General features: G+C 32.2%; 1 protein-coding gene across 1 annotated transcript in view; it reads right to left on the reverse strand.

Annotated features, from left to right (window-relative positions):
- Positions 1-2,198: 2,198 nt before the first annotated feature.
- The window catches only part of LOC126878981 (uncharacterized), a 131,388-nt gene continuing 110,578 nt past the window's right edge, over positions 2,199-23,008 (reverse strand). Inside the window, exons 5-6 of the mRNA XM_050641844.1 lie at positions 20,741-21,014; positions 2,199-14,423 (exon numbers count right to left, since the gene is read on the reverse strand). Coding sequence (XP_050497801.1) covers positions 14,257-14,423; positions 20,741-21,014 — 441 coding nt within the window. The 3' untranslated portion in view covers positions 2,199-14,256. The remainder of the gene's footprint in view (positions 14,424-20,740; positions 21,015-23,008) is intronic.

Genomic DNA, 23,008 nt, shown 5'->3' on the forward strand with positions numbered 1-23,008 from the left:
ACATAAATTGTGTGAAAGTAAACCTTAAAGTTAATTCCCAACTCCCGATTTAAACCACTATAATATAGAAAAATAAGTATATAGGCAAAATTAGTTGATAATGACCCATTTTAGGTTTTTAAGCAATATAGTCAATTATTGATATAATAAAATAAAAAAAGTGATTTAGCAGTCTAGGAGGATTAAGTAAATATAAAATAAAATCTACTTTTGTTTTAATTTTTCTTCGCAGTCTTTATCTACATATTCAAACTGTATATAACGAACATAAACATATGTTTTATATAACAGCAGAATAGTATTGTTTCTTAGCAGACGGTGTGCTACCTATTTAAGACATTTTTCTTTCAATACAATCTAAAAAATAGCTTTGTCTTGTATATGTAATATTGTTACACTTCGTTTAAATAACTTTATTCAAACTCCAATATAATTTCAATACTTTAACAACTTTTACAAAACTGACAACTTTTAACTTCGAAATCTCAATAGCAACTATTCAGTATGGTGCAAATGAAAGGAATAAATTCGTTATTTCGTAACCCGGCGACTTTACGGAAAAATCCCGAAATAGGTCGATTTTTATTTTTAAATCATGATATTTTGGCATATATATCACACAAGTGACGTCATCCATCTGGGCGTAATGACGTAATCGATGATTTTTTTTAAATGAGAATAGGGGTCGTGTGCTAGCTCATTTGAAAGAATATTCAATTATCTATTCAGTAATATAAACATTAACATCGTTATTTATACAGGGTGTCCAAAAACAGTTTTTTTATAATAAATTAATTGACAAAAAAAGAAGAATGTATGTAATTTATTTAATTCAAAATATATTTACTACTGTCAGAAAACAAACAGGAAAAAATGTTTATTCGAAAAATTAACATTGATTTTCGCTTAAATTAATTGTTCAAACTTCCAAAAAGCAGGTACCGAGGCGGGAGCTGGCTTGAACATTGAATTTAAGCGAAAAGCAATGTTTATTTTTCCAATAAACATTTTTTTCTGTTTTCTGAAAACAGTAAAAAGTATTTTGTAATAAATAATATGTCAATAATTTAATTTAAAAAATTGTTTCTGGACACCCTGTATAAATAATTATGTTAATGTTTTCATACTGAATAGAGAATTGAATAACCTTTGAAATAAGCTAGCATAAGACCCCTATTCTCATTTAAAAAAATTATCGATTACGTCATCACGCCCACATAGATGACGTCACGCATGTGATATATTATATGCTAAAATATAATCTAAAAATAAAAATCGACCTGTTTCGGGATTTTTCCTTAATGTTGCCGGTTTACGAAATAACGAATTTATTCCTTTTATTTGCACCATACTGTATAGTCGTGTCGCCAGGGGGGTACAACGGCCTCCTTAATTCAGATGAACTTATCCAAGTTTTTTTATGTGATCCTATTTTGACCCGTAGGACACGAATTTTTTGGGTAACAGTTGATCCGGATGTCGATAAGATTGTTATAAACAAAGAAATTGAGGAATTACATAACGGCGATTTTTCGCAAAACAAAACCTTTTTTTTTGTATTTTTTGGGTGATTCTAAGCAAAAAATGTTCTTACAAGTTTGTTCGTAGGATGCATAGTTTTCGAGATAAATGCGGTTAAACTTTCAAAAAATCGAAAAATTGCAATTTTTGAACCCGAATCACTTTTGATTAAAAAATAAAATAGTAATTCTGCTTACTGCATTGGAAAGTTGTCAAATTCTATCGGTTTCGATTAATTGCATTGCTAAAAATTAATTTTTTTATTGTTAAACAAAGCTATAAACACGTAGTGTTTCCCGTGCCCAATGCATGCGTTTTAAGGTACGTAATCTACGTAGAAATTGTCTGTATGAGCGCCTACTCGTTCGAATTTAAATGAGAAATGCATTGAAAACATCATTCGAGCAATTATGTGTTTATAGCTTTGTTTAGCAAAAAATTAATTTTTAGCAATGAAAATAATCAAAACCGATAGAATTTGACTTGAACTTTCAAATGCGGTAAGCATAATTGCTATTTTATTTTTTAATCAAAAGTTATTCGGGTTCAAAAATTTGCATTTTTCGATTTTTTGAAAGTTCAACCGCGTTTATGTCGAAAACTATGCATCCTACGAAAAACTTGTAAAAACATTTTTTGCTTAGAATGACCCAAAAATTACAAAAAAATGTTTTGCTTTGCGAAAAATCGCTGTTATGTGATTCCTTAAGTTCTTTGTTTATAACAATCTTATCGACATCCGGATCAACTGTTACCCAAAAAATTCGTGTTCTACGGGTGAAAATACATAAAAAATACTTGTGTGAGTCCATCTGAATAAAGGAGGCCGTTGTACCCCCCCCCCCTGGCGACAGGACTAATATGGAAAATGTCAAACACATGTGTTTATTGGCTGTGAGTTTCGACGGTAGCGCAATCTCGCGGTTTGAAACTTATACTTTTCTGATAAAATTTATGTATGTGAAATATACAAAACGAGAAAAATAGATACTTATCTAGAAAGACACAAATTATGAACTGAAATATTATTGTAACCTGATTACTAAATGAATACACAGAATTAATAGTAAAATTAATTATGTTTTTTTATTTTATTCATTATAATTTTAATATTTAATATATAAGTTCGTGCGACTGGATGACTGATTACGCAAGAGACCATTGAGAAAAAGAATAAGTTTAAATGAATTATTTAACATTTTAAATGTTACCTCTGTTTATTTTTGTGTGCTTACTGATTTGCTTATTAAAATTTGTAATTTGTATGAATTGTAATTTGTTTGAATTCTATCAAAATGGATATTAAACATATTGGATTCAAGTCTTATTTCCCATGATATCCAATTTCAATCAGCAACACCAAAAAAGGAAAGGATTTAGTTGATGCAGGACATGTACGCAATGTTTCCGAATATAATAAATGCATCCAGTACTGTTATATTCAGTATTTTTACATAAATCAATACAACAGCTGCAATATCCTGTTTTCTTTTTTGAAAAATCCGTATTATCCGCCATTTCAGTTTATAAAGTTTATCAAATGCACAAAACAAAACTGCCAACTGCCACTAACACAGCGTTGCCACATTTTATTTAGAAAATCTACTGTAAGTTTAGCTTACTAAAATCTACTTATCAAAAACTAAAATACAATATACTATAAAACTTTATTAATATATTTGTATATAATTTAGAACTTTCTATAATAAAAATAACAGCTGACTAACTAGAAATTTTTTTATTTAGCTAATGCCTCGACAACTAATGGGCATTGGCATGGTGATGGTACAGTGGATTTTACCAATTAGGTAGCTAGTGTTATGTGTAGTGTGTGTGTTTAGTAAGTGTCTTGTTACTTTGCAAAGTCGATGTCATTGTCTTTGCAGAGACGCTAATTGTATCCGAACGTCTGCGGTCCCTCCGGTGGGTACCGATCCCACAAGGATAGAAACTATTTTCATTTATTAATTTATAATAAAAGAAAAATTCTCTACCCTGGTGAGATTCGAACTCACGACCATTCGGTCCTTTCGATCCAAAGGTAGGCGCTCTTACCACTGAGCCACAGAGGGAGTTTAACTAGAAATTAATATGACTGTTTGTAAACAAAAACCAAACTTTTTTATAATTTAACTGGGGAAAAAATGACCAACTATTATTAATTTTTATCAGTTTTATATTTAATATTTGTATATAATATTTTGTCATCCACTGATTTTAACATCTGCATGTCTGGATCATATTCTTCAAACAATTATTTCGCATGTTACATTAGAAACACGCAAACACAACATTTGTTGTTTTGCAAAGTTACATATATTATAATTTTAATATTTAGATATTTTAGTTTTCCATCGTTAGCTTCTAACAGGCTCACCGAATGCCAGAACTCTTCAATAACACCTGAAATAGGTACTGATTGCACTGCTACTTGAAATCTACAAGTTTGTTACACCAGAATCCAGTTTCATTTCTGTTTAATATTCATCATCTACGTCCTGGAGCTAGATTCCGTGCACTGTAGATATCTACACTTCGCTTTCTATGGATGTCAATTGTCGTGAAAATATTTGAATTTTTAGCTTTAATTGAATTATTTTCTAGTTTTGCTAGTTGATGCTGAAGTGACACTTAGTAAAACCAGAAAATATTTGAATTAAAACTAAAAATTCAAATATATTGACATTGATAGAAAGCGGTCGGCGGTGTTAGCGATTGTACACAGAATCCCACCCCTGTATCTTATTTTCGGTAATGACATTGGGAAATTGTAACAAAATGTCTAAAAATTAATTTAGAAATGGGGTAAATACTATTAAAAAGCAAATTTTATTTTTGTCATAAGGAAATGTTGAAATATACCAAAAATCTACTAAAAATTATTGCCTACTAGAATTTTTTAAAAAATATCAAAAATCTACCAAAAAAGTAGAAATCTACTAAATGTGGCAACGCTGCACTAACAGCGCTGGAGAAAACCGTCAAATCCCCTCTCCTCTACCCATGGCGCGCCATTTAAATTTATCAGATAAATGCACAAAACTGCCACTAACAGCGCTGGCGAAAGCTGTCAAATCCCCTCTACCCATCGGCTCATGGCCAATATAGATTTTCTGACGTTCTAGATGTCACCAGACATTTCTGGGTTATTCCATGACGTCTAGAACATTCTCGTACGTGACTACTTCTTCTTTCACGCTAAGGGACTTTTTCTATGTAGGATCAATCTACGGAACTGTCGTAACAATGCTCCCTCTTTTAAAGTTATTCGCCTCGAATAACAGGTCTATCAGGGTCTGGTTGAAGCCAACAGGGTGCATCAATTCCATGATCTGGGGCTAATCTCTCAATATGAACTACTTTGGGTTTACTTCTAGCTGAAAACTGGATGCGGTAGACTAGATCGTTTATTCTCTTCAAGACAGTGTATGGGCCTTCTCAGTTTCGTTGAAGTTTCGGAGAAAGTCCTTTTTTGCGTGTGGGATTGTATAACCATACTGGGTCACCTCTTTCGAAAATTGTCCAAGTAGCATGCATATCGAGCCTGGACTTAGCTTTATCACTTTGAAGTTTTAAATTGTTACGAGCAAATTCGTAGACTTTTTCCAATTTTTCTCTTAAGTTTTCAACGTATGTGAGGAATAAAGGTTCTTCTTCGTAGGCAGGCAATCTTCCGAAAAGAAGATCTTCAGGAAGCTTCGTTTCTCTTCCGGTGATCATCATCGATGGAGAATAACCGGTTGCTTCATGTTGTGAACTTCTGTATGCTAACAGGAATAGAGGAATTAAAGTATCAAACAAACAAACAAAAAACAAACAAAGGTATTGACAAATAGTTATATTATATCTTTCCATCATTCCGTCTGATTGTGGATGAAGAGGCGTAGTGCGAGTTTTCTTAATACCCAAGATTTTCATTAATTATTGCCATAATTCTGATTTAAAATTTCGTCCTTGATCAGAATGCAACTCTAAAGGAACTCCATGTCTTGATACGACGTGTGTTATGAATGCCTCTGCTACTGTAGTCGCTTCTTGATCAGGAAGGGGTGCAATTTCAGGCCAATTTGAAAAATAATCCATTGCAACCATTAAGTATTTGTTACCTCTCCCTGTCGTCGGAAGTGGACCGAGGATATCCACTGAAAGTCGTTCAAAAGGCTCTCCGGAAAGATATTGTGCCATTTTACCACGACTTCTTGTTTGAGGGCCTTTTCTACCGTTACATACCTAAGTCGCATTTCTTAGATCACTCTTCTACACCTCGGCGAAAATATTAATCCAGTAAAATCTGTCTCGAACTCTGGCCAGTGTTCTTTTGACCCCAAAATGTCACACGAAGTTCTTTCAACACACTTTTAATGTGTGATCTTGGCAGTACCACTTGTTGAACGGTACGTACTATTCGAAAGATATAGAGATTTTCATTGAGCCCAGTACGTCTTTATAGTTCCACTGTATTTTGATATTTCCTGCCAAATACGTCGTACTCCATTTTTAACCCATTCTCGTAAGTCGTTATCTTTCTTTTGGCTCTTTTAATGTTTTCAAGGGAAGTCTGATCATTATCTTCTTCCTGTTCAACTGTGGTCATACGGAGACTTACTTCTTCGGTTTCGTTCTCTTTTTCTTTAAGTCTTTTACAGCATTGGCATTGTCTTTCCAAACAGGGTCATCTAGAAAGAAGATCGGCATTATTATGGAGACACCCTTTTCGATGTACTATGCCGAAGTTATACTGTTGGATTCTCTCATCCACCGAGCCACTTGTCCTGGTTTTTTAAAATTCATTAGCCACTGCAAAGCGCGATGGTCAGTTCTGATTGTAAAGTTTCTGTTACAGAGGAAGGTATGAAAATGTTCAAGGGCTTTTATAATAGCTAGAAGCTCTTTTCTGGTAACGCAATAATTCTTTTCAGCCTTCCCTATTGTTTTACTAAAATATGCAATAACTTTTTCTTCGCCTTCTTGTTCTTGTGATAATACGGCGCCAATACCATGCTGAGATGCATCACAATCCAACCGGAATTTGCCATTTTCTTGTGGATAGGCTAGGATAGGTGCTGTTGTAAGTCGTTTTTTTTTTAAATCTACGAAGGACTTTTGACAATCCGGTGTCCAGCCAAATTCATTGTTGTTTTCGGTTAGTCGATAAAGGGGTTTAGTGATGCGGCCAAAATCTTTAATAAATTTTCGGTAATATGAACAGAGTCCAAGAAAACTTCTAATTTCTTTTTGAAGTTATACTTCTTTACCGGCGATAGAGGGTAAATTTTTATATGGGAAAACCTAGCGACCGGGCGCATGCGCATTATAACTTTGTTCTGATTGGATGTTCAAATGACATGTCAAAAATTATTCAATATGGCGGCTGTGGCACAGCTGTAGTTAGATTATTTATGGTTGTTGCGTTTTAAAATTTGTGTGAAAAGAAACAACAAACAAAAGTTAGTTAACAGTTATACTGCCTTTTAAATAGTTTTCATATACCTATATTTTTGGACTTTTGGACTATTTTGGACAAGGAAAACTCATTCTAATTTGGTAGGTAGTTTTTATTATAATCATATTGTAATTATACATTTGGATTAGGTTGAAATACATACATTTATTTTCTCAAGAATGCGGATTTTAGAGAGAAATCCCAAATTAGGTTCGATTTTTATTTTTAAATTATGATTTTTTGGCGTAGATTTATTTATCTAGTAGGTATGTAATGCTTTGATTTACATACTTAATTTGATTACCAACAAAAGTTCTACCAATCTTCATCTAATATATTGTTTTCTCACTGTTTTGTTATATTTTTATATTTTCTTCCACAAAATTTAAACTAAATAATTTAGTTTTCAAAACAACTGTCAAACAGTAAAACGTTCAGTTACCGTATTTTTCCACATGATAAATAATGTGGGATTGGACGATGAGTGAGTCTACGCTTCGATTACGAGTCAAAGCGGCACGAAATTCAAGCGTTCAATTCCCGATGCAAGTTTTATTTTTTTATTTTTTTATGCATGTTATGATTGTAAGTATATTTGTTATATAATTTTTTTTTTTTAGAAAATGCGTATTTAAAATTGTTGCCAACAATTATTATCGTTCAGAAATCATTTTTTCTTTGTGGCATTTTTCAATGTGTTTGTGTGCGTTTTATTCTTTTATTTTTTTTTAATTTTTGGTATTGTCTTAAAAATCACATAATATGTAGTAGAAGAATAACTTCTTGCGTGCGTACAAAGTACACACACATTCTTGTTTGTTTCCTGGTTTAGGCCAATCTTTAATAACTGAAATCTTCTCTGGATCCGTTTTAATTCCATCTGCTGAAACGATATGTCCTAGATAGTACGCTTCTCTTTGAAATAGTGAACATTTCTTATAATTGAGCTTTAAATTGGCATTTCGCAATCTGTCAAATACCTCGTTTAAGTTTTTCAGATGCTCATCAAAGGTTTTGGACACAATCATTATATCATCAAGATATACTAGACATGTTTTCCACGTAAATCTTCTTAAAACCATTTCCATCAGACGTTCAAACGTAGCTGAAGCATTACAAAGACCAAATGGTAGAACTCAAAACCTGTACAGACCACGGCCAGTTGAGAAAGCTGTTTTGTCTCGATCATCAGGATGTACTTCTACTTGCCAGTAGCCACATTTTAAGTCTAGGGTCGAAAACCATTTAGCACCTGATAAAGTATTTAGTGTATCATCTACTAAAAGCGAGTAGATCCGTCTTTCTTAGTTACTAAGACTACTGGTGAACACCAGGGGCCTGAAGCTTCTCCGATGATATCGTTATTTATCATGTCTTGTATTATGTTTTCGACTTCTTTTTGTCTAGCAAATGGTAGTCTCCGTGGTGCTTGACGAATTGGTCTTGCATCTCCAGTATAAATTCTATGTTGAACTAAACTAGTACGCCCTATAGAGTTCTTGGATTCAAAAATATCGTAGTTTTCATTAATAAATTCATTAACTTTTTCTAATTCCTGAGTTGTTAAGTGATCAACATTTTTGATTATATCTTTCGTCAGGTTAGCGTCAACTTGGTAACTTAAGCTGTATTATTTTTCAAATATTTTTGACACTTGAATATTTTTCCTATTGGCGTGTAGAGTGATAATTGTTGTTCTTTCTTAAATTTTAAAGGCTTTTTGGACAAATTAGCAACCCTTACTGGAATCATGTCATCTACATTCACGGGACACCTGGCTATCAAGATTACGTCATTAATAAGTTCCTCGCTTTCTACAACGCCGAAATGTAAACCTTCAGGTTTTTGACTCAGTTTCGCCAGGACTATCAAACTCACTTTCAGAATTTTGAGGAATTTCTGTATCTTCACTAACTATAACTCTTACTTGAGGTATCGATTCTTCAAAATTTAGGACGATTTCTTCATTTTCAATAAACAAAATTTTATTTTGAAGATCTATGATAAATTTGTTCTGCATAATGTGCATTCCAAGAACGCATTCATCTTTAATATCGGCTACAAGAAATATGTGTTTGATCAAGGTGTTACCAATCTGTATGGATGCCGATATTTCTCCATGAATTGGAATACTGTGACCTGAAGCTGTTTCCAGAACTAAGTTTGTTTTAGTTGGCTCCAGTTTTCCATTCAGAAATCCGGTTCGAATAAATGATCTAGTTGCACCGGTATCAATAATAAAGGTGCATTCTTTATTGTTAACGTAGCCCTTAAGTAGCAAATTCTGTTTATTTTTATTTAAAGTATAACCGTTGTATAACTGCGAATTTGGTGGCTTTTATTAGATACAGCCGACGCCCGCCCCTTAGTGTCGACTTTTATTCATTTCCCTGGCTATTGTTTGGATATCTGTGGTCAGTTGTGGGAGATCGATTTCTTAGATACCTATCTATCTCTACTAGTATTTCTAGTAGGGCTATGTGATGGGCTTCTGGATGTCGATCTAGGCGATCTTCTGATCTCATTATGGTATTCTTCTTTTCGTATTTGGGAGCGGCTTCTGCAATTGACTTGCAAATGTCCCATTCTTCCGCAGTTAAAACATCTTCTGTTTTGATTTTGAGCTTTTTGTTGAAGATTTTGCAGTATGTTTAACATTTGGGACAAAATAGGTTGTTGGATATCTGTGGTAGTGACTTCTTCATTTTCCCGAAATCTTATTTCTTTTAATTTTGGGCGAGATCTGGAAACACTTTTTGCTTCAAACTCTTGAGCTGAGATTAGTGCTTCATTTAACGCTTGTAATTTAACTATTCTATTATTAATGTGACTTCCTCTTCTTGTCTACGCTTCTCCTTTTTCTCTTTCTCTTCTTGCCTACGTTTCTCTTCATTTTCTTTCTATTCTTGCCTTGTCATTTTCCTTCTCTTCTTGCCTACGTTTCTCTTTCAACTCTTCCATTTTTAAAAACCATGCTGGGGGCCCGGTTGTGTCCATCTCTTTCTCAAAATTAGTAGATCTTGTATTTACCATAAAAAAATTACCTAATGTCTTCTTATCCCACCGCTGTCGCCAATGTTACACTTCGTTTAAATAACTTTATTCAAACTCCAATACAATTTCAATACTTTAACAACTTTTACAAAACTGACAACTTTTAACTTCGAAATTTCAATAACAACTATATCGAAAATGTCAAACACATGTGTTTATATAGATTTTCTGACGTTCTAGACGTCACCAGACATTTCTGGGTTATTCCATGACGTCTAGAACATTCTCGTACGTGACGACTTCTTCTTTCACGTCAAGGGCCTTTTTCTATGTAGGATCAATCTACGGAACTTTCGTAACATATAGTCATCCAGCCACTGTTGAACATATGCCTCTTTCTCCTGTTTAAAACCCTGTCTATCTTGCGCCGCTCTCATCCAGTTTTTATTTAGCCTTCTTAAATCGTCGGTCCATCTTGTAGGTGGTCGACCGACGCTTCTCTTGTCTTCCCTTGGTCTCCATTCCAATAACTTCTTTGTTCATAGCCCATCTGTCATTCTGGCTGTGTGTCCTGCTATCTCCATTTTAGTCGGGTTATCCTTTCAATGACGTCAGTCACTTTGGTTCTTCTAATGACCTCTTGGTTTTTTGTTCTGTCTTGCAGAGTTATTCATATATATAGTAAAAAACTTCACTGAAGAATTTATCACTTCATGCTAGTGAATTTGATAGCACTCTTCGGAGGTATAAAACAAACAAACAAACAAAATATACATGCCTATATTTTTTCGTGTATCTTGTCAGTGACATGACAGCCATTATATCAAGTTCTTTTTTAAATGTTGTGTCTATAGGATGAGGGCTGCTTCTTTGCATCTGCATCTTGCTAAATGAAGAAAAATGTGAGGATAGCAAAATGTAAAACACAAGTCATCATCATACACATATGCAGCACAATACACAAAAATGTTAGTCCCAACAATTGATAACTTATGAACATCCACAAACATAGAATCACACATTATACAATAATTATTACATTCAAAAATACACAGAATAATCAGAATTTGATGTATCATATTATTATACTATAAAACATCAACCCTTACATCTTTTCAGCCAACGCTGGCTGTCACCTAGAACAACATAGGTACTCGAACCTCAGTGTGTTGACGAGTTGAATGCAGTTATATAGAAAAATAAATATTCTAAGAACAATCTTCCACGTTTTTTCCTCAGTTCTGACATTTATTTGTAATACAATAGTAAAGAATAATATTTGACTTTGAAACATAGCCGAGATAAGAAATCTGTCTTTCTTTTTTGGAGCTTAAATATGTTACATACATGTAACAGATTTAACTATGTACGAAATTTTTAGCTCGCGTCTAAAAAGGTACATTTCAAATTAATTCGACATACCAATTTACCTAACCATTGAAAAATAGATCATTATCAACTCCTATTTAAAACAATAAACAAATAATTCAATACTATTCTTTTAAGGAACCTATACATATACATATCTCACATTCCAAAAATTACAATGTCACTAAAATGAAAAAGATTATACACTTAAGAATAAACATGAAAATATATAATATATGTTTAGCTTAGTTTTTTTGGTACTTACACTTATCAAGACTAAAACATGAGAAATTCGTCGAAAGTTTTTTTTTTAATTTCTAATAGAGTAACACACCTACAATGAAAATCCCTGGAAATACTACAATTTTTTAAATCCCCTGTATTTTAATTGCGTATTTCTATTGTCTTCATATGCAAATACCTAGTAATAAATACGTTTTTATCTAAAAATCAGTGCCAAACAAAAGTGTATGTCCGTTGATAAATATCAAATTGAATTCCATCTTTACCACGTTATAAAAGATATAATTTGCCAAAAACTGTTCCCAATACAGAATAAGGTCATTATATTCTTAAGACCTATTAAAATAATTCACGGAAGAGTGTATATGAAACTGAAAAAGGTATATAATTAATCCAGTTATCTGAAAAGTATTTATAATAAGAGGCACATTTTGGTCACTTAATTATTATACCCTGTTTTTAAACCAGGAGGAGTAAAGTCAAAGACATATTCACACCCTATAATGTCACTAGAAAAATCACCAAATAGATCTTTTTTTGGTTGATCATGTGGGCCTTCGACGGTAATCCATAAATATGATATTATACTAATACGTTGCTAAAGAGTTATAAATTATGAGATAAAAGCAGACTAAAAATCTAACTAATCTAGTTAAAAGAATAACGCAGAAAACACAAAAATAGCCAATACAACGTAATTATTAACCTATGAAATGTCAATAGTGTCAAAATTTCATAAATGTCAATAACGTCAAAATTTCATAACAGTGGAGTAAATTTGCCTGAGGTTGCACTAATTACAAACAAGCATTACGGCACGGTAAATTTGAATTACTCCTCCTAGTTTAAGAACAGGATAGGTATACTTAAAAAATATTAATACTATGATTCTGAAAAGACGAGAGGAAGAGATCTATAAAACTAGTATAATAATACTAAAGATTTCATTAAGTACAAAGAACATATGTCTACATATTCTTTTATCAAATTTTGGTTTTTGCCGTTAAAAATATTCTTTCCTTCAGTAGAAAAAACCGGAAATGAAATTATGTGAAAATTATATAGATCAAGAAACTTTTGGTGAACGGTAGACTCAGAAAAAGAGACTTATTATCAAGAGTAATGTTTAATTTTTGACTGTAATGGCAAAGGGCAGAAAAGAACTTTTAGAATTATGAAATCATTAATTTCCGAAGAAAATCTAGAGTCTAGAAATAAATACAATCAAAATTAAGTGTATGAAAATACGTACACAAACTATGAAAAGCAAAATGAACATCTCACGTTCATAAAAAAAGCCAGAAAATATAGATTTAAAAGATAACAAGTTTTGTCTGACTGGAAGTACAAATTTACGATATAGAACACGAGAGTAGAGAAATTAAAGCAAAAGTAATGGACGGAAACATAAATTATGAAAGCATAGTGAATTCAAACTTCATCGGAAAAAAAGTCTACAAAATATATATCAGCAAAACATAGATGTTAAAAAATCAAAGAACACGGTTAAAAAGGTAGGAGAAAAATATTGAAAAGAAATAATATGGGGCAGAACACCATGGATGGGTGGAATAACATAAAAAGTAAACATTTTGATCTGTGCAAGGATTCAAGAATTACTAGATTTGTAAGAGCTCAAAGATTTCGATGCTATATAGGATAAGTACTGAATATGAAGAAAGTAGAATACCATAAAGATATCTTTAGTAGATGTCAAATTGATCAAAGAGAAAGATTGTAAAACAATCGGATTATATTACTTTCCAATTAGAAAAGAAGCTACCTACAAAAAACATGGATAACAATACTATAAATGAAATAAAAATGACGAATAATAAATTAAATTAAATACACATAAAATATATAGTGTTGGTTATGCAAGAAATTGAAAGTAAAAATTTAATATTTTTTAAGGTTGAATGCATTGTTAAGTAATTGTAAAAATATTATGTGTTGTTAAACTTGACACTCATTTTTAGATAAAATTACATATAGCAAATAAATAAATTCATCTACAAGAATAAAGCAAAAAATATTTCAATTAAGAGGTCGAATAATATTACATAATGGGTTTGTTCGGAAAAATGTTCTGAATCGTTTATTTTATTAAATGTTTCTTCGGTAATAATAATAATAAGTAATAAATTTGACATTTGGCACATTTTTGACATCTAAGACTTTAAAATAAACGAATCAGATAAAACACAATTTATAATTTTTTTTTGTCTGCTATTGCAAAATCAGTCTTGTTATTAAAATAAAGTTTTGTCTTTGTTAACTTTTTTGGCTTTGTCAATACTTTCAAATCGCGTTTTAAATCACTATTCTAGACGATCACAATAATTATAGTTATCACATAAAATAAAATATGTTGTCGGTATTGATCATTATACTTGGTTTTTAATTAAGTCCAAAACTAGATAACTATTTTTTTTTAAATTTCTATCTTGTATATCTAATTTAAATATTTAGATTTGATCAATAATTAATTGTTCATAAGATTCTAGATGTCGTGTGTGTACAAACGACATCAGAATTGTTGCAATTAGTAAATGCGTGTATCTACTTTCAATAATACTATAATTTTTTCAGGTAATTATGATAAATACCAACTTAATAGCTCACACACTTAAAGAAACTAATCAATTAATTTCAACTGAGAGGAAATTCGTAGTGTTTTAAATCCTTCAGGCAAAATTATTGTTTGTGCCTACATATAGACTACTATGTCTTGAAAATTGGTAATCCTTCAAATGGGCTTTGTATAATAAGAAGAGCCCAACGAGGATAATAGGCAATCCCAAAAGTCCGCAAATTAGTTCACCAGTAATTGAAGGAGACCAAACTAAAATACCTAAAATTTGAATAAAGTAAGTATACACCTGTAATAAGGAATAATTTCTTGAACTTAATTTTTTAGCAACATAATGACTATATTTAAAGCATGCTATGATAACAATATCAATATTTCATCATTATTTATATAGTAATAGTTGGTCAGCCCAATAGATAAATTTGTTTGATTCTAATTGAGACAGTCACCAGATGTCATCACCATTTTTGTCAGGATCGCAACGTCACGCGTAACTAAGATACATCCAAATTGCATAGACACCAAGTTGGACACGATCCTATTCATAACACCCTAACTCGCATACATATTAAAAAAAATAAATATATGGAAAAATATATTTAGAAATTGAATTAATGATGCCATGCTACTATACATTATACATATAATAGTAATACACTTACGTCAATTTTTGACTGAAAATAATTTGCAAGAAGATTTTTCTGAAGATTCCAAACTTTAATGAATTGTTTATTGAAGAATTTATCTCAAAAAACAGGTGACTCGACTTTCAATACAATACTTGCTCGTAACATTTAAAAACTAGATTATATTTTTAAGTTAAGTAATAAAATACATTATTTTATTGTAATTTCTTAAGAGCGTAGGCGCAAAATTTAAGGCCAATGCTTTTTAAATGCATTAATTTTTTTCGAATCCTGGGAAAACTAATAAATATGTACATATTTTTAATGAAAGATTACATTATTACAGAGAGCCGGTAAATATTTTGGGAATTTTTCGTAAAATGCTTAATTTCAGAGTCAACATCAACGCGCGCAAAACGCGGTCCAAGATTGCAGCTTTAATTTTGAAGATTTCGTCGAGATATTTGGCACACATGTTCGTAATACAGTAAAGAATGGCGGTACAGAGCCCAATTTGAGAAATATGTTAGTATGTGGAAATTACTCTATAATTTGTGCCTCGGAGAGCACGTTAAGCCGTCGGTCCCCCTGGGCTAGTGTACATCGGCACTAGTTACTTGAAACAGAGTTAAAGTTGTAAATGGCGCCGGAACTGTCCGAAAGGATCTCCCCGGCAAAAATGCCATACGATATTCGTGAGCGGCCGTGGAGTAACGGCATAATCGCTGGCCTCATACGCCAGTGCACGTGGGTTCGAGCCCTGCCAAAGACAAACCATTTTCATTTCCAATAATGACACGAGCCGTCTCACCGTGCCTCGGAGAGCACGTTAAGCCGTCGGTCCCCCTGGGCTAGTTTACATCGGCACTAGTTACTTGAAACAGGGTTAAAGATGTAAATGGCGCCGGAACTGTCCGAAAGGATCTCCCCGGCAAAAATGCCATACGATATTATTATTATCTATAATTAAATACAATATTACACAAACGAGCCTATACCGCCATTAAGAAGAACAAAAAATACACTTTATTTCAAGTAAACTTTTTTAACCCATGCCTAGATTGGAATTACTAAAAATCACATTGGAATAATTATGTAAATGGTGTCACATTGGAATTTCTAAAAATCGATTATCTGTAACAAGAAATCGAACTTAATTAACTTGGAAACATTTAGTGCGCCTATGAGTATAATATAATTGTTTTTGATAGTAGAAGTGTCACTGTCATTGTTGACGACACATTGTTGCCGCACTGTTGAAAGTGCACAGGACTTTCGAAAAACAAAAATATTGATAACGCGCTAATGTTTCCTCTTAAACGCAAAAAAATCCAATTTTAGCTTTTTTTCGTGGCCATTTTTTAATAAGTTGGACATCGAATTAAAAAAAATATGAGATGAAAGCTTAAGTCACGTAATTTAACGCAGTTTAAAATATCCATTAAAAAATTATGATACTACAATATTGCAGTAAAAAGGTTACTCAAAATGTACCACGGAACGGCAAAATGTGACGATCACCAAAAAGGCAATGAAAACAAAAGTAAGCTATTATCAAGTAGGCACTTCCCGTTGATAACTGTGATATACAAAGTTCAAGATGAGTTGCTAATTCCGATGGTACTCCACAGAGGGCGCTGAAACGTTTAATAGTTATGCACTAAGGACGGATATGTTTGGGGCCGGTGGCGCCCAAAATCCCGACACGTCAGAATCACGACAGCCCAAAATCCCGACACGCCAGAATCCCGACAGGTTTGATTAGTTCCTTTTTAACATATAATTACATTTATTTCTGGTTTTATTAGAAATTTTATTTAGAAAATTAGTTCATATTAAATGGCAAATACTTTTGTTTAGCAACAAAAGATAAAAAACAGATGGCCATAAACAAAAAAACAGAAATAAATGTAATTATATGTTAAAAGAACTTATCAAACCTGTCGGGATTTTGGCGTGTCGGGATTTTGGCCTGTCGGGATTCTGGCGTGTCGGATTTTCGCCGTCGGGATTTTGGCTGTCGGGATTTTGGCTGTCGGGATTTTGGCTGTCAGGATTTTGGGGTAGACCCGTTTGGGGCAGTTTATATTGCAGATTCACATTTTAAATAATCCTATGATTTCATGTTTAAGTATTAACTAAAATTTTTCCGCTGAAAATACATGGGGTACTGATGTCATGTATTTCGTTCTTTGTTTTCACTCCTCAGAAACAGTATTAAATTTATCAAGATGTATAATGCGTTATGTATTTTATATTTTCCTTTTTTCTACGGTTAATTCTTACGTAAGGTTAGGTTAGGGTTAAATTAGGTAAAAGGTAAAAGCCATACCTAAGTTATCGTGTTATTATTTCACCTATGCTCCGAAAGCCGTATTAGTTACGTAAGCTTTTTATTTTGCCTAGAATTATTAGTAGCATTTAACGTGTCTTGTTTTGTTTATTTCTACTGCATCTTGAATTTAAATTTAGTATAATTAACTATTTAGACGGGAAATAAGCCACAATTAAATTGAAAAAAAAAATATTTATTTTTTTTTTCAATTTATTTGTGGCTTATTTCCCATCTAAATTATTAATTATAAAAATGCCACAAGGAAATAGCTTCAGAACAAAATTTAGTATAGATATATTATGTTTTCGTCACGAATCTCAAATCACCGTGTATGTATTTACCTAGCTAATGAAGAATTAGTAGATACTGTCATAAATGCTGACAACGGAAGAATAACTGTCGATCAACAAATAATATATGCTCGACGATTAATTACACCCAATGAAAGACTACTGATCTCTAATGTCTGTCCTAGTATTCCTCATACTTTCACAGAATCTAAACTTAAAAAATTAGGCCCAATTAATTAACTACAATTAATTTTTTACGAATAGGTACATCAAACCCAGAATATAGACTAATACTGAGATTTAGAAGACACAAATTTATCTCTCCTTTGGAAGCTACACTAATCCCTCCCTCAATTGTCATAGACTACAATCAAACATCTTATCGTATATTCTTGTCTTTAGAAAAACAGATGTGTCATTTTTGTAAACAATCTGATCATTTTGTAGCAAATTGTCCATCCTATACAAATCCAAATCAAAATTTAACAACAACAGTACCAACTACTACTGTATATACAGTAGTATAATACTCTTCCACATGATGTCCCGATCACATTAGTATCACCGAATTCCTCTTCATTTCAATATTCGACTACACCTTCTCCCTTAACTATACCAATATTAACTGTATCCCAAATATCGCCGATAACATCATTCCCAAGTTCTCAAACTACATGTACATTTACAATCATAACAACTACCCAGCTATCAACAATACCTAATGTTTCACAACCTCACACATCAATCCCAAACTCTTCCTCAACTTTTGCATGTCCTACCAATAGCATATCAATAGATACTGCTGATACACTTGAAATAACGAACACAACCAGTAAAGAAGCAAATGCATCTAAGCGCGGCCTTGATGAAATTCTATCACCACCTTTACAAGATCCTAAGGAGAATGTAAAATGAAAGGAGAAATTTCGCGGCCTTGATGAAATTCTATCACCACCTTTACAAGATCCTAAGGAGAATCTTACAAAACCAATACAAAAACCTAAAAAATCCAAAACTATTGATAATTCTGAGACTATTGCTGACAGTATGTAACCTGTAAAAGTTTTTATGACTAATCAACTTGTAAAACCGATATTAAATTTTGAACAAATAACTGATTTTTTTGAAAATGCCTTAGGATCTCCTGATAAATTGAGTCTATCTAAAACTTATACAGAAGACACATCTGCCTTACTTAACTTGTTAAAAGAAATCTATTCCCACATTACATAAAAAAAAATGAAATCGCGATGTACTAAAAGATTAAATTCAATAACTAAACAACTAAAACCCCCTATTCAACCTGATCAGCTTGAGCTCAGTGACTCCTCCTTAGAACCTTCTTTATAAATTAACTTTCAAGTCTATTCTACAATGGAATTTGAATGGGTATTATACCCGTTTAGAAATTTTACAGTTAATAATTGCTCAAAATTCCCCTACTATAATTTGTCTACAAGAAACTCATTTTAAAAACAATAAAGTTCATAATTTAAGAAATTATTTAAGCGTATCCAAAATTAGGCCAAATTAAGAACATTTTTAGTGGTGGCGTCTCAATTTTTATCGAGAATTCCTACGAATACTGCAAGAAGCTACTGCTAGAAGCTGTAGCGGTGTCCTTAGTAGGTCAAATAAAAGTTAACATCTGCAGTCTTTACTTCGCTCCTAATTCTGATCCAAGTATAGCACACATTTCCAACCTTCTAAGTCAGATTCCTACACCTAGCACATATTGGAAGATTTTAAGACACACAATTCATTATGAGGCTAAAAAAAATCACACAAATGGGAAGAAAAATAGAAACTATCCTAAATAATCTCAATTTAAATTTATTTAATGACGGCAGGAATACCCGGTATAATGCAGCAACAGGAGAGTTTTCAGCAATTGATTTGTCAGTTTGCGAACCAACCTTGCAATCTAGTTTATCGTGGGACACTTTAGACGATATATATGGAAGTGATCACTTTTCCATCTTAGTTAACAATCTGTTGCACCCTAAGTGTAATACACATTTAACCAAATGGTCCTTAAATAAAGCCAACTGGACAATGTTTTCAACATTGATTTCTTCATCAGCTGTGGATCTTAGAGCAATGTTAGACTCAGAGCGAGATATTAATGAGAAAACATCATTTTTCAATAAAGTCATCATTGATGCAGCAAATAAATCCATTGGAAAAAGTTTTTCATCCAAAACATTCACCTGTACCGTGGTGGAACGTGGCGTGCAAACAGAGAATCAGCTTTTAATAGATATAAACGATATAAAACTACTGAAAATCATTTGGAATTTAAAAGACTAAGGGCTAAATGTAGATTTATTATTAAAAAAAGCAAGCAAGGGTCATGGCAAAAGTTTGTCTCAGAAATCAACAGATCTACTCCAATTGGTCAAATCTGGAACATGATTAGAAGTATATCTGGAAAAAAGTCACATCACTCTATAGAGTACTTAATAAAAGACCACCAGACCTATACGTCCGAGCTCAATATATCTGAAATAATGGCAAATCAATATTGCCCTGCTTCCAGTAACTAAGTACACAGCGAATTTGGTAGAATTTCTAAAAACTATAAGCCTTTTTAATAAACTTTAACATACTACCTACATAAATAATATGAAAATGTATACTGTGTAATGTAATTAATATTTTGTATCTGTTTATTATGTTATGTTTTTCTTTATGACTTCATCACTTTTTTGTAATTTTTTTTCTATACTTTGTTATGCTACACTTCGTAATGCTAATAACCCTAGTGGTTGAAGCAAAATAAATAAAAAAAATATACCGGTGCCTTAGTTTAGTTATCCAAAACTGTATTAAGTTTTCTGATTCATAAAATAATGGGTTAAGTGCACTTTAGACTGGCACTGTATACTCATTCACTTCGCAAAGAAGAAAAAATAGCAAAAATTAACTTACATTTTTTTTGACAGGATGTGAATTTTTATATATGACAGATTAGATTTTTAGCGATGTTCTTGGCTATCAAGAAGAGACCGAATTGAAAGCATATTCGATGGTTTTGGTTAAGAATTTTGATTACTGCTATTATGTACGTGGCCGCAGAACAAACGATAAAATGTACACTTAAGTAAAGAGACTTACTAAAGTATGTAAGATAAACAGACATGTTATTGGATTGTCACGTCGCGTCGCATGCTTAATGTGTTTTCTGCGAATGTCCGTTTATTCTCTCTTTTAAGGAACTCGGGCAAGAAAGGAAAGCAAATGACACATGTTACTTCTAAACATTGTCGGCATGTATGAATAATATGAAAATCCCAATAATGTGTTATTTTATCTACAAATACTTACCAATGGTATGTGGCGAGACATGGAAAAGCGACCACCAAATTCCAACCAGAGGTAATGACGTCGACATAGAAGCAATGGTATAAACTGCAGACTGAGTTAATATCAAAAACTTAATGGACATTACTACGAACAATACATACGAACACATGAACAACCATGAGAATATAAATACGTTACCACACGGGAATTGTCCCATGTTGGGAGGTAATGGTTTCTGGAAATGGCAAGCAATGCCACTAATAGTGTGGTTCCAAAAGTCACTGGCATTTTCTCCCTGAAATTAAATCAAGTTGTATGTTATTAAAACATAAATATTTAACGTTAAATAGTCATTTTCTGATGGAAAAACTGATAATGCCAATTTCAGTATAATCCAACAGAGCTCAATAAACATTTATTATTATTTTTATTTAATAAAAATAAATGTTGTTTACCAATAATACGCGGCTGAATCATTGGTTGTCTACTATTAGCAAATGCTGTCATGTATTGTAAAAATACAACAAGAAATAGTCAATTCAAGTTCTATTCGTTTCCGAAAATTATAAGCACTTTGTACCTACGGTTAATGTTATAAAGAATAGGAAATGGCTATTATCGGTGGACATATTTATTAAAGTTATAATGTACAGTTATATTTAACTCTATATACAGGGTGTCCCGAAAAGAATGGTCATACCAACCCCCCCCCCCAAACTTTTGTGTATGTTACAATTAATTCATTATTGTGGTACCATTAGTTAAACATAACGTTTTTAAAACTTTTTTGCCTCTTAGTATTTTTTCGATAAGCCAGTTTTTATCGAGATGTGGCTTCTTTTTAAATATATTTACATAAACATTTTATGGGGGTTTTGTTCCTTTAAACTCCCCAAATGTTTGTGTACGTTCCAATTAAACTATTATTGTGGTACTATTAGTTAAACACAGTGTTTTTAAAACTTTTTTGCCTCTTAGACTTTTTTTGACAAGTCACCTTTTATCCAGACGTGGCTTCTTTTTAAAAATATACCTAAAAATGTAAATTATAAATAAATTTTCAGATTATTAACAGGTCTCTATAATCGTACTTAACCATATACAAATATCTGGTGGATTCGACAAATATTCAAAATATGTTGATAAACACGGGCTTATCGAAAAAGTACTAAGAGGCAAACAAGTTTTAAAAACATTGTGTTTAACTAATCGTGCCACAATAATAATTTAATTGGAATGTACACAAAAGTTTGGTGGGGTTTAAAGGAACAAAACCCCCATAAAATTTTTATGGGGTGCACAAATTTCACTTTAATTTTTTTTAAAGATGTTGCTGCCATAAGAATGCCACATGTCCATTTTCAATAAAAATCTCTTAAGAGTTTTCGATATATGAAAAAAAAATCGATTTTAATTTTGTAACTTCAAAGGGCTGTAACTTTTTTTGTGTGCACTATTGTATTGGGACCGTGCAAGTTCGGAAAAGCGACACCTATTTCTACGCTCTGTACTTTTATTCGCACTTTTAATTATATTGGCCAATCATATGCTCCTGGTTACTGGATAATTGTCAAGGCCACAGTCCAAAAAAATAATAAGAAGAAAAAATAAGATATAGGTTATTTTATTCAAACGTAAGCAATTGTATGTAGTAAATAAAATTAGGTATTAAAATGCAGTATTGCAAGCAAAATACAATTAATTAAATTTACCTTTATATAATAATTGCTTATCATATCAATATTGTGGAGCAATATATAATGTTTCTTCTTAAATGACCATAGGTATAAAATGTAAGTCAATTTGACAATTTCAGTTGACAATATGAATTATTTAAGAAAGTTGCAATATTGCTCCGCTGTTCGCGCACGATCGTTTAGCGTATCCCTTCCAAGTACTTGCACACCGCGAATATAGGTAAGTGAGGTTCAATCAATCTATTTTTGACCCCAGAATCTGTGGTATAATTTATGACCAATGTTTTCGGGACACCCTGTATAATATAATAATTTAACTATATACGTTATAATATACATATTTAACGCAATATAAAATAAGCACAATGTAAGTTATAAATTCCAATAAACACAAATGCACTACTGGCACTGTCATTTAAAAGATAAACGTCAAAATTCATAGTAAACAAAGTATAAACGTAAAAAATATACTGACCCATTGTTACAGTTAAAATCTTTTAACCCGGGAGCAGTCGCGCTCACTTTTGTCACGTAATCAGTGGCGCGTAGAGAAAAAATTTAACAATATGAATTCAAATACGAATTTAAAACA

Source organism: Diabrotica virgifera, chromosome 1 (assembly GCF_917563875.1).
Source record: "Diabrotica virgifera virgifera chromosome 1, PGI_DIABVI_V3a".
Classification (NCBI taxonomy): Eukaryota; Metazoa; Arthropoda; class Insecta; order Coleoptera; family Chrysomelidae; genus Diabrotica; species Diabrotica virgifera.